At 38.5% G+C, this 12,886-nt stretch overlaps 1 protein-coding gene across 16 annotated transcripts in view; it reads left to right on the plus strand.

The window, feature by feature from the left end:
• Positions 1 to 12,886, plus strand: part of macf1a (microtubule actin crosslinking factor 1a) — a 315,238-nt gene that overhangs the window by 150,700 nt on the left and 151,652 nt on the right. For 14 of the 16 annotated variants that reach the window (XM_036145777.1, XM_036145778.1, XM_036145780.1 and 11 more), the window contains 9 exons: positions 17 to 145; positions 225 to 302; positions 1,466 to 1,627; positions 1,716 to 1,820; positions 3,801 to 3,896; positions 4,014 to 4,139; positions 7,770 to 7,922; positions 9,578 to 9,589; positions 11,352 to 11,506. In XM_036145777.1, the coding sequence (XP_036001670.1) occupies positions 17 to 145; positions 225 to 302; positions 1,466 to 1,627; positions 1,716 to 1,820; positions 3,801 to 3,896; positions 4,014 to 4,139; positions 7,770 to 7,922; positions 9,578 to 9,589; positions 11,352 to 11,506 (1,016 nt within the window). The remainder of the gene's footprint in view (positions 1 to 16; positions 146 to 224; positions 303 to 1,465; positions 1,628 to 1,715; positions 1,821 to 3,800; positions 3,897 to 4,013; positions 4,140 to 7,769; positions 7,923 to 9,577; positions 9,590 to 11,351; positions 11,507 to 12,886) is intronic. The other 2 variants (XM_036145779.1, XM_036145770.1) reach the window with 1 other exon arrangement.

The following is a 12,886-nucleotide window of genomic DNA, read 5'->3' on the forward strand; positions in this document are numbered from 1 at the left end:
GATGCATCTGTTTCAGGAGCTGTTGGAGGGCGCTGAATGGGGCGCAGACCTCGCCTCAGTAGAGAAGAACCTCCAGGAGCACAACACCATCCACACGGCTGTGGAGGAGCTGCAGAGCAGCCTGCAGGAGGCGCGCAGCTACGAGGTGAACGTCACCCAGCGGGGCGAGCCTTGTGTTAAAGCTCATAACGGTGGATAATCCAGGTTTCCTTTGTCTCCATCAGGCCAAAGTGTCTCCAAACTTTAAAGGCAGCTACTCTGAAACCCTGGCCAAACTGGAGCACCAGTACTGCAAGCTACTGGTGAGCGCCCAGAAACGATTCCCAGTTAATCCCGTTACAGCATGGCAGCAGGATTCTCCATCTGCTCCCCGTGTTTTTAATTTTTTTTTTCATCCCTGCTTCCACTTTCCTGCTTTCAACGCCTGTTCCTCTGCAGAAGTTTTAGTTTTGTACCGTTTCCTGCAGGTTCAGGAGTGTTTTAGATGGATAAAGATGTAGAGATGGACTGAAAAAGCACATCTTTTAATGCTTTCAACATCAGACATGCATTACATAAATGAAACACATGAAAAGCGTTATCGTGGTTAATATCTCAGGCCGACCAGCAGCTGGACCCGAGCGCAGCATGTTTGTGGCGCCCCCAATGGTGTCAAAAGTACACACATTTGTTACTTAAGTAGAAGTATAGATACTGCAGTTTAAAAACACTCTGGTAAAAGTTAAAGTATCAACTTGACCTCTTTACTCAAGTAAAAGTGAAAAAGTATGTGCTCCAAAAACTACTTAAAGTATAAAAGTATAAAGTAACCTTTAAAAAAAATGCCTCTATATTAATTGAAAGCTTAATTTAAACACTGATTAGTTCTACATGTGGCCCAAGACACAACATAATCATTAACCCATTAGTCAAAGACAAAGTCACTCAAGGAGCATGTTCTCTCTCAAACTTTATTGGAATTCAATTCCAAACAGAGGTAGTATTCAAGCCTGCAGAACTGCCAGAACATGAATGTGTGAGTTCCATCAAATACCTAAGGTAAACTATATCCTTTGGTGCAAAAACATTCTATGTAGTTTGTGTGTGGAGGGAGAGAGAGAACAGCTATAGAATAGCTAACCAATGAGTGTTTGCGTTATATGACTCATCCAATTACACTAGTTCTCACTAGGTGTGGATGGCGCCAATTATCTGCATTGGATGGCGCACATTGCGTGAAATAAATATTTATAAATTGAAGCCAAGAGTAACGAGTAACGTTTGTTTTAAAAATGTAATGAATAGAAAGTACAGATACTTGTGTGAAAATGTAATGAGCAGAAGTCAGAAGTAGGAAGAAAAATAAGTAATGGAGTAAAGTATAGATACCTAAAAAGTGTACTTAAGTACGGTAACAAAGTATTTGTACTTGGTTGCTTGACACCTCTGGGCGCCGCTCAGCGTGATGTTTGTGTAACTTCTGTAGGAACATTCGTCGTGCCGCCTGCAGAGCCTGGAGAGTCTGCACGCCTTCGTGTCTCGCTGCACCGAGGAGCTGATCTGGCTGAACGAGCGGGAGGAGGAGGAGATCTCCTTCGACTGGAGCCACAACAACACCAACATGGCCGCCAAGAGGGAGATGTACGAGGTGAGCGGGTCGAGGCGGTCAGGGAGACGGCCGTAACCTGTCACGCATAAATTAAACGCACCCTGATGGCTAAACGTTCTGGTTCCAGGAGACGAGGTCGGAGCTGGCAGAGAAACAGGAAGTGATCCGATCCCTGCAGGAAACGGCCGCCCACCTCTGTGAGGAGAACCATCCGGCCAAACAGACCGTGGAGGTAAACCTTACGGAGAGAAACGTGTCGCTATGCCAACCGTTCCTTGGTTCGTTGAGATTGTAGCCCGGTCCTCTCCTGCTGTGGCTGTCAGACAAGTGATGGAGTCAAGACTGAATCTTTAGAGTTAAACGTAGTTTTTGGGACATATTTTCTTAAAAAAAACAAACAAAAAAACAACAAAAATGTAATTTACAGCACAAAATGCAGAATTTAATAATGATCCATTCTTTAACTGAAACTACACTGCAAAAATAGAACTAAAAATAAGTAAAATTTTCTTGAAATTAGTGTATTTTCCCTTGATTTGAGCAAGTAAATAAGATTATTTGCCAATGGAATGAGATAAAAAGATAATTAGATAAACTGCACTTGAAATAAGATGATAGAGATGAATTGTTCTTATTTTATGTGCAAACATCTTATTCCATTGGCAAATAGTATTATTTACCTGCTCAAATCAAGGATAAATACATTCATTTTAAGAAAATTTTACTTATTTTTAGTTCTATTTTTGCAGTGTACTTCTGGCTAATAAATAATCATCATAATAAACCCATGATGATATTTATAAACTGGTGCAACGTTTGTAATGAGGGTCAGGGAGGAGTTTTCTGGTTATTTTATTGTTTGAATTGCATAAAGTAAATTATACATCTACCATGTCTAGGATACAATAAAATTCTTCTATAAAAAGTAGAATTCAATAAAAACCCAGCGCTGATTCAGATCTAAACCTGTTAAACACTGGTTGTTAATGCAGCATGGGAGTTAACTTATGGTTTTATTATTTTATTTTATGTTTTTAACTTTTAATTATGTCATTTTTGTCTGCAGCACTTTAGCCAACAGCAGTTGATCTTAAAAGTGCTGCGAATAAATTCAATTGGATTTCAAAACTTATAGTTATAGGGGTTGCTCACAATTTTCAGTAATTTAATGCATCAAACTCTGTCTACTATGTAGAAAACATACCTAAAAAAAATGTAAAATAATATATGTGAGTGCCTAGCAGAAAAGACGCTCGGTTTTCTCGGTAAAATGCTAAACAGGGATTTCTGAAGGCGCTGTTTCTCCAGAGTCGGCTCGCTTCTTCTGGATTTTAATTTTGCATCTTTTAAAAATAAAATAAAATACCCGTTGGGCTTATTTAACGATAAAAAGATCATTCTGGACCCCCCACTTCAAGTTGTCAGTTATAAACACTGCAGAAAGGGAACTAAAAATAAGTGACAATTTCTTGAAATGTGTGTATTTGTCCTTGATTTGAGCAGGAGAATATGACAGTATTATTTGAACCCCTAGAATAAGATAATTAGATATACTGCACTAGAAATAAAAGAATGGAGATGAATTGTTCCTATTTTAATTGCAAAAATCCTGTTCCATTGGAAGATAATCTTGTTTACCTGCTCAAATCAAAGACAAATACACTACTTTTTTTTTTTAGAAAATCTTGCTTATTTTTAGTTCAAGTTTTGCAGTGAATGAATACTTCCTATCAAACATCATCTTTATTACTGATTGTAAAAGCTGATTAATTTAAAGGCTCTTCTATTTCTACTTTATAAAAATGTTAATCTGAATCAAATTTCACTGCGTTTTACCGTTTTCTCAGACAGACACCGGCTCAGGATGCCTGCAGATAATATTTCCTGTAAAACTCTTCTGTGGAATTAATGTGATTCTTTATGTTTATTATGGGATTATTCGATTCAAAATAGAAAACAAAATGCTAGAAAACCTTAAAGTTGATCGGTAGTGCTGTTTTTCATCTTTATCCTGATTCTTGTTTCAATCCAACCAGACTCATTTGTTACCGGCATCCAGAATAAGTGTGCATGGAGCATAATAATATAATTTATTATCAAATATTGCTTCCAAGCAGTCCTGATTCGACGTCCCGTGCAGCTCCGGCTGTTTCCCACCTCTATGTGGGGTTTTCTGTGTGTGCGCTCGCTGACCGGCGGTGTGTGTTTCCAGGCCTACAGCGCCGCCCTGCAGACTCAGTGGCAGTGGGTGGAGGAGCTGTGTGTCTGCGTGGAGCAGCATCTCAAAGACAACGCCGCCTACTTCCAGGTGAGTTCCTGGACCCTCTGGAGTTAACAGCATCTCTGCCCTCCAGGTTTCCTCCTCGCGTCGTGAGGTGAAAGCATCGTTGGGTTTGTTGACGCCTGTTTCTCTGCTTTCTTGCAGTTCATGAGTGACGCGAAGGACTGCGAGTCGTTTCTCCGCCAGCTTCAGGAAACGATAAAGAGGCAGTATACCTGCGACAAGAACAGCAGGCTGAGCAAACTGGAGGACCTGCTGCAGGACTCCATGGTATCTGACCTTCATTCAGAAAACCCGGGTTTAAGTCAGTCATTGATTAAATAAAGCAACGCCGGCCGTCCAGCAGTCGTTATGGGCTTATAAGCCAGACCTCCCGCTCCCCAGCGGCCTCCTCCATCGTTCTGGGAGTTCCTAGGTGTTCCCACACTGCAAAAACTAAACTAAAAATATTAACATTTTCTTGAAATTAGTGTATTTGTCCTTGATTTGAGAAGGTAAATAAGATGGTTTGCCAATGGAATGAGATTTTTTGCACTTAAAATAGGAACAACTCATCTTTACCATCTTATTTCAGGTGGAGTATATCTAATTATCTTAGTTTAGGGGTAAAAAATACTCACTCCATTGGCAGATAATCTTATTTAGCTGCTCAAATTAAGGATAAATGCACTAATTTCAAGAAAATTTGACTTATTTTAGCTCAGTTTTTGCAGTGCAGGTGGCATCTATAGTCCTTCCAGCGAGTTCTGGGTCTTCCCCACACTGTAAAAAGGGAATAAAAACAAAGTAAAATTTTCTTGAAATTAGTGTATTTGTGCTTGATCTGAGTCAGTAAATAATCTTATCTGCCAATGAAATGGGTATTTTTACCACTAAAATAAGTTAATTGGATTTACTGCACTAGAAATAAGATGATGGAGATAAGTTGTTCAAACATCTTATTCCATTGGCAGATAAGCTTATTTACCTGCTCAAATCAAGGACAAATAGACCCATTTCAAGAAAATTTGACTTCTCTTGTTTCCTTTTTGCAGTGCAGGGTCTCCTCCCAGAGGAACGTGCCCAAAAAATCCCCCAAAGGGAGATTCTTTCAGTCCAGACCTCATGGCCGTCGGTGAGGTTTAGGATGTAGACGCACCGGTAAACCGGGAGCTTTAGGCTTTAGCGGGTCCCTGAAGGTTGATTCATTTGCAACAACTGGGAGTAGTAACCATTACACAAGCAGTTACACAGACGGGAAGATGAGACACGACTTTATATCGTTAAAAAGACATATCCTCTTCATGGAGTCGGGTCAGACTGAGAGGCGATTAACTGTAACAGAACTGCCCCGCCACCCCTCAGCCACATAGTCAATCGGAGAGTAGTAGGAGAAAGTTGCAGAGTGAGAGGAAAGTGGTCCTGATGTCCTCCAGCAGCATAACTACAGAGAGTTCAGGAGGATTTAAACTGCAACTATGAGCTTTTATTGCACGTTGTGCTTCAGATAAATCTGCCGCTGGGCTTCTGTTTGAACTTTAAATTAATTTCCGTTAACAGCGTTTGCAGCTCGATTCGCTCCGTTTCCTACAGGAGGTCTTGTACCTGTTTGCCGCCAAATGTCACACTTCAGTCTTCCTCTTCCTCCGGCCCTGAAAGAAAGAAGAAATCAAATGGTTCCTCTAGTCGCTCTGTTTCAGTTTGCACACGTTGCGGTTGCCGTAAATCGAGCTCCAGCCGACCTGCTGCTGATATTCTGACGGCAGCGCTTCGTCTCCGGCTGTGAAATTCATCTCTCAGGTGCAAATGGAGAAAATAGGTTTTACCACAGACCTGTTATCCGCGTCTTCATCCGCCTCCCCGCTCATCCTGACCCTCCTGCCTCCCTGTTGTCTCTCCGCCATGAATCTTTGATGGCTTCCTCTTCTTCGGGGCGAGATGATGAGCAAATGCAATCCTAGCCGTCAGGGCCAAGAGCTCCCGGTTAAATGTTTAATGGCCAGCGGCCGAGTTAGGAAACGCCGAGTCCGCTCGGGTCCAAACTCTGGGGAGGAGGGGGAAGACCCCAGAGAGGATTGATGGAGGTATAGAAGGGGGAAAGGGAGATGGGTGGTGTAACTGTGCAGTGATCATCTGCACTGCAAAAAGAAAACTAGTAGGTGAAAATTGTTCCTTGATTAGTGCAGGTAAATAAGACTATTTGCCAATGAAATAAGATTTTTGAACCTAAAATCTTAACAACTCGTCTCCATCTTCTTATTTCTAGTGCAGGATATCTAATTATCTTGTTTTAGGGGTAAAAATGCTCATTCCATTGGCAAATAGTATTATTTAGCTGCTCAAATCAAGGAAAAATACACTAATTTCAAGAAAAATTTACTTTGAGTGTGTAAAAAGTGTGAGGAGACCCATTAGGAGAAAGTTTTCTTAGTAATGTCATAAAGCAGAGGTGGGTAGAGGAGCCAAAACTTGTACTCAAATAAGAGTAATAAAGTATTCAGTTAGAAGGCTATTTAATTACCGAGTAACTAATTACCGAGTAACAGCTGAGGATTTAATATTTAAAAAATTATCTAATTGGACAGACAAAAATATAAGGTTATGGGAAAATTCTGCCACTTTAAAGTATGAATTTAAAAAAAGAAAAAAAATTTGCTAAATAACAACTTTAGGTAGAAGAAATTTTTATAAACCATTTTTTCAACATTAAACTTGAAAACAATACTTATAACTGTTCATGTATATACAGTATGTTAGAACAGCACAAAGTACTTCCAATACGCTGCAAAAAGGCAACTAAAAGTAAGTACATATTTCTTTAAATTAGTATATTTTTCCTTGATTTGATTAACTAAATAAGACTATTTGCCAATGGAATAAGATTTTTGCACCTAAAATTGGAACAACTCATCTCCATCATCTTATTTCAAGAGCAGGATATCTAATTGTTATTTTAAGGGTAAAAATACTCATTCAATTGGCAAATAGTCTTATTTAGCTGCTCAAATCAAGGAAAAATATACTTTCTTTAGTTCCTTTTTTGCAGTCTGTTTACTGTTCTTTCATCTGACCTCCAAATGTTTCAATGAGTCCAGCAGATAGAAAATAACATTAAAATAACAAAATAAGAAGTTTCACTTTAACATAAACTCCAGGTTTTTGTCTCTTTGTTGCATTTTTGGTTAAAACAAGTTTGTTCTTTATAAATGAAGTTACTCACAGCAGGTAGAGTAGCAAGAGATTTTACTCAAGTAAGAGCAGCAATACTTGCGTAGTAATATTACTCAAGACTTACCTTTGCAGGTCAGAGAGGCCCCTTCTCTGTCCACTTTTAAAGCTCGTCTTAAAACCCATCTATTTAACTTGGCTTTCAACACCAGCGAGATCTAGTTTAAAGTGTATGTCTTTGTTTTTAAACTACTTTTAATTATAATTATTTTTATTTTGCTGTGTTTTTGGATTGTACAGCACTTTGTATCAACTGTGGTTGTTTTAAAGTGCTTTATAAATAAAGCTGGTATGGTATGGTATGGTATGGTAAGGAAAAGTAAAAAGTAATGTGCAGTAAAACTACTCCTAAAAGCACATTTTGCTCAAAAAGTAAATGTAACTGAGTAAAAGTAACTAGTTACTGCCCCCCTCTGGTTCTAACTTTGGTTAAAATGACCAATCAGGTGAAATTAGGCGTTTTTCTTCAGCCGTATTGTTTAATAGTGTCTGAATTCTGCCGTGTGGCGCCACCTGTGGGTCGATACGTGAACCTGCACTACAGAACCGGCCTCTTAGTACGAGTATATGTGGTTCTGACGGTTCCTCACAGCCGTTTTTCTCTCTGTTCTCATCCGTCGTACCGTCACAGCTGAGTTTGATCAGAACCTTTCGGGTCCAGTTTTGGTGAAAAGCTTCTGTCGTTTTGTTTAGGAGGAGAAGGAGCAGCTGATTGAGTACCGCAGCACGGTGGCGAGCCTCGTGGGACGGGCCAAGACGGTGGTCCAGCTCCGGCTGCGCAGCGCCGAGACCCGGCTGGGCGGGGCCACGCCCGTCAAAGCCGTCTGTGACTACAAACAGATCGAGGTACGACCCGGTTCTGGTGGAAATGTTGAGTTTGTCGGCAGGCAGGTCCCAGATATGAGAGAACAGCGAGCAGAGATGTTTGTTGGGTAAAAAGAACCCACATGTGGTTCTGGAGGACGTGGATAAAAAAGACGTGAGAGGACCTGGAGAGGAGGAAGCTTAAATCAGACGGCAGCAGCTGGAAACTCTGAAAACAGAAAATAAAGTTCAGTCCTCTGGTCACTTTCATGGTTTTATGAGATAAAACAAATTTTTTCTGTCTAAAATACAAAAAATGGAGAAAAAAAAATTGATTTTCCACCTTTTACCACGGGGGTACCTTTGCCCTTTAAAGACTAAAAATAACATATTTGGCTTGTAATGTTTTAGCAAAAGCCATAAATGTGTTTTTAATCATCATTTATAATTGGTCAGTTTTTAAATTATTATGACCTCAACCCAATAAGTCAACACAGCATTTGGTAAATGTTCTTTATATTTGATCATTTAAATAAAATGCACACATTAATAATTAAAAAACATATTTGAAAAAAATCAACAATACATAATTACATGTGGAGATAAATAATAAATATTTTATCATTAAGTCGTTAAATTTGTCATAGACCCTGATTGGTTAGCAGATCGGCCAATCATTGGAGACTATTTGAGTCGTTGCACTGCAAAAATGAAGCATAAAGTAAGTAAAGTTTTCTTGAAATTAGTGTATTTGTCTTTGATTTGAGGAGGTAAAAAAAGCTTATCTGCCAATGGAATAAGAATTTTGCACTTAAAATAAGAACAACTCATCTCCATCATCTTATTTCAAGTGCAGTAAACCCAATTATCTTATTTTAGGGGTAAAAATACCCATTCTATTGGCAGATGAGATTATTTACCGGCTCAAATCCAGGACAAATACACTAATTTCAAGAAGATTTTACTTACTTTTTATACCTTTTTGCAGTGTGTGACAATTTAAAGTGATTAATGAATGACTATTAAATAAGAAATAAACAAATACATTTAATATCTTTCAGACATAATGAAATCAAGTTTTAATTATTGATTCTGTTTCAGATTTAATTCTGTATTAATTAGATATTCATAGACATAGAATTTCTTTATTATAGTGTCACTAAAATATTTTAATATATGATTTAAATTGTTGATTTGTGGGCCTGATGAGGAGTAAAACGGGAAGAAAACGGTTTATTCTGAGGCCGTCAGCTCCGACACTAATTAGGATCCAATTAAGAAAAGAGCCAAAGATTATTTTGTAGCTCCAGTCCTGCAGAACCAGCGTCCTGCAGAACCAGCAGAACCACCATGGCTCGGGTTCTGGAGATGGAGCTGAGCGCTGAGGAGAGTTTCCTCCTGCTGGTTCTGACCGCCTCTTAGCGGGGACGTCTTCAGGGAGCCTAAGAGCCGATAAATCATAAATGCGTCCCTGAGCAGCAGTTCTGCTATATTTAGGGCTCGGTTCTGGCGGGTCAGGGGAGTCCAGCTGAAGCATGAAGGAGGTTTTTGCTTTGGCTGCAGAGGATCTCTGGAAAGTCGCCGTGCACCACAGTAATCTGTCTCTGCTTCACTTTCTTTTTTCTCTCCACTCCCCCCTCCTCTTCCTCTTCCTCCTCCTTCTCCTCTTCCTCTCGTCTGTGGGTCGGGCCGACAAGACAAACGTTCAGGTAGAGCTGCCTCTCTTCTCCTTCTCTAACCTCAGACTCTCACTCGCTTTCTTATCAGCTGATTTAGACTCCGTTAAAATAAAGACGACTTTTCTCTAAATCTGCTGCAGGATGATCAATTATCTCCAGATTTGTCTACAAAAAGGGAGTAAATGTTTGTTTCAATTATGAGGACAAATATTTCTTCTCACGTCGTTTTAAGACATTTTATACAAGCTCTCTCAATATTTGGAGTAAAAGTTGGAGTTTGATTAAAAAAAACATGTTATTGTCACTTATTTTCCCTGTTTGCAGCTAAATCTCCATAACTGACATTTTGTCATTGATGAAATATTAATATCTGTGATCTAATTGCATCATAAGAAGTTTATATCTACCTGAGAAACTAAATATAACCAATTATGGCTGTTTATTGTCTTATTTTAACCCAAATGTCACCAGAAATAAGCTGATAATTTGATAAAACTCTATTTTAAAAGTTGAGGCAGCATAGCGAAAAAGTATTAAAAAAAGTAATTTAAACAAGTTTCATTCATTGTAGAATAATTTGATAATTATAGATTATAGGATAAAGTTTAGAAATTATGAAATAGTTTAATAGATTTGTTTTCATAATTTTTGTATATTTGTGTATTTTGTCATGTTTACTAATTTATATATTATTTGAATTTTTATATTAATCTTTATTATTTTTAACTTTTAAACTATTAATTTCTATTATTTAAATCTCTACGCTAAATTTAGTTTCTTTTATTTTTGTTTCCCAAACTAATAAATTGGGACATTAATAAGCAAAAATCCCCCCTTTTTTTTTGTTGTATAAAATTATTTAAAACAAAATATTTATAGTTATATCATTAAAATCTTTTTAATGTATTGTTTAATGTTCTTTTTTATAATTTACTTGATTGTTAATGGAGCTAAACTATTAGTTAACAGTTAAATCGAATCTTTATTAGTTTCTGAATTAAGTTTTAAAACTACTTCTGCTCTAAACAGGAACTATAATTAAACGATAAAATGTTGTTAGACAAAATAAACGTGAAAATAAAATAACTAAACCTCATCTTCCTCCATAAATGATTAAAAGTTTAATTATTTGGGGTAATTTGAGCAAAAACATTTCAGTACTGTGTAATTTCCCTAATTGATAAATTATTTGTTTATCCCGACATGTTTAGCAAAGCAAACCACAGACATAAGATGCAGTTAAAACATAAAAATATGCTAAATTAATTTTATTTATCACTGTAAGCGTCTGACTGATCAGCTGATAAGAGTCGGAGGACGGAGCGTAACGAGCTCTGAACGCATTTCATTTAGTCCCCGTTTGTCGCAGCGTGCAAAGCTTTGCATTATGGGTAATGTGTGTGTCTGTGTGCAGGGAAGGGGCGAGAAAGGCAGTTGAAGTTAAAATGAGGCTAAACGCTAACCGTTGTCGTCCGGCGCCGGCGTCACACGAGATTCTGTTTAAACGTTAAAGCTTAAATGATGCAAAGCAGCTTCGTTCCCATCCCAGTTCCCCCCCGATCTCATGATCATTTCATGAATTTGTTGCTCTTTGCTTTTGGTTTAGGTTTTTTTCTGTTCCTCCTGCTTGTTTTTATTTATTTATTTTTTCTCCGTCTCTAACCTCCCTTTCGTTTTCTAAACTTTCATGATTCTCTGACTTTAATCGAGTGCTTCTGTTAATTTTCTCCCGTCTTTCCTATCATCGCCCTTTCATCCTCCCGCTGTCCGCCTCCCCATCCCGCCCACCCAGATCACGATAAACCGGGGGGAGGAGTGTGTGCTGCAGGACAACTCTCAGAGGACCAAGTGGAAGGTGATCAGTCCCACCGGGAACGAAGCCATGGTGCCCTCGGTGTGCTTCACCGTGCCGCCTCCCAACCAGGAGGCCATCGACACGTCCAACAGGTCAGACTCACACTCACAACCAAACTTACCGTCTGGGGTCGTTTTTACATTCAAATTTATTTGAAAGCAAAAAAAAAAATTTTTAATTTTCCTTCTTTTTTTGTCTGCATGTTATTCTGAGAATTTCACCCAAATTATTTTCATCTACTGTATTTTCCGGAATTCAAGTCGCATCAGTCAAAAAATGCATCATTATTTAGACATTTATTTTGCACAATCCAAGACTAAAGACTGACATTTAATCTGGTAAGATGATTTATTAAATTACACAGCTGCATCCACAACCGGCTGAATAGCATGGAGCATAACTGGGGGGATGAATTTTCAGCATAACGGCCCGTTACACTGAAAGTTGTCAACCTTACGCTGAAATTAGACCGAAACACATCCAAGCTAATTTTAATGAACAAATCGGGGTTCTGGAGGAATGGCCTTCCCAACGCACCATCCTTAGGAAGTTCATTAACCCTCCTTAAAGGTACATAGCCACGTTATATGCTTATAAAAATGACCAAAAACTGTTTGATCATGATAAATAAGGCTATATACACCAAGCCTCCATCCTGAAAATGTTTTGATGGTCCTTTTTGAGCTCAAAACTAATTTTCTCTCGGTCGCGATTAACAAATATAAACAGATGTGGCGCCATCTAGTGACAGTATCACAGAACTATCATAATGCCGGTTTGGTTAATTAATAAATCTAAATTAAATAACACTGGACTGAGCCTGACTCTCTGCAATGCCTCGCAGTAAAGCAGCAGCTCGGCGTGATCAAAGACCAACCGTTATTAATTAAATAAAACGATCTACAGCAAGTTTAAGAGCCTCATATCAGAACATTTATTCACATCAGTCAACTCTGTGTCACATTTGAGCCTCGGCAGGTTTAGCTTCAGTGAAAATCAACGTTCAGACTGGATTCCCAGAGACATTGGTTTTGGTATAGAGATGCTAACAGCCGTTAGCCGCTTCCTTGTTTTAACCTCTGCTGCGCATGAGCAGTACGTACTTCCATTAAAATCGGAAATAACACGAAAGGCTTTATCTACTAAAAAAAATTATCAAGAACAGATCATAAAACACAAAAATAACAAGTAATACGCCAGCAGGATGTGATAATCTTTCATAAAACCTTTGTATGCAACCAGAGTGAGCTACTGACGTATAAATGAAAATAGTCAAATAATGTGGCTATGCACTTTTAAAAGCCGGGACAGGTACAGGAACCCATTTAAAGTTTCCATTATTATTATTATTATTATTAAATGACCTCAGGGCAAATAAGGGCCAGGACGATTCCAGAAGATCCCCGATGTCTGCAAAGCGTGCGGTGCACTGCAAAAACAGATCTAAAAATAAGTAAAATGTTCTTGAAGTT

This window comes from Fundulus heteroclitus, chromosome 13, assembly GCF_011125445.2.
Source record: "Fundulus heteroclitus isolate FHET01 chromosome 13, MU-UCD_Fhet_4.1, whole genome shotgun sequence".
NCBI lineage: Eukaryota > Metazoa > Chordata > Actinopteri > Cyprinodontiformes > Fundulidae > Fundulus > Fundulus heteroclitus.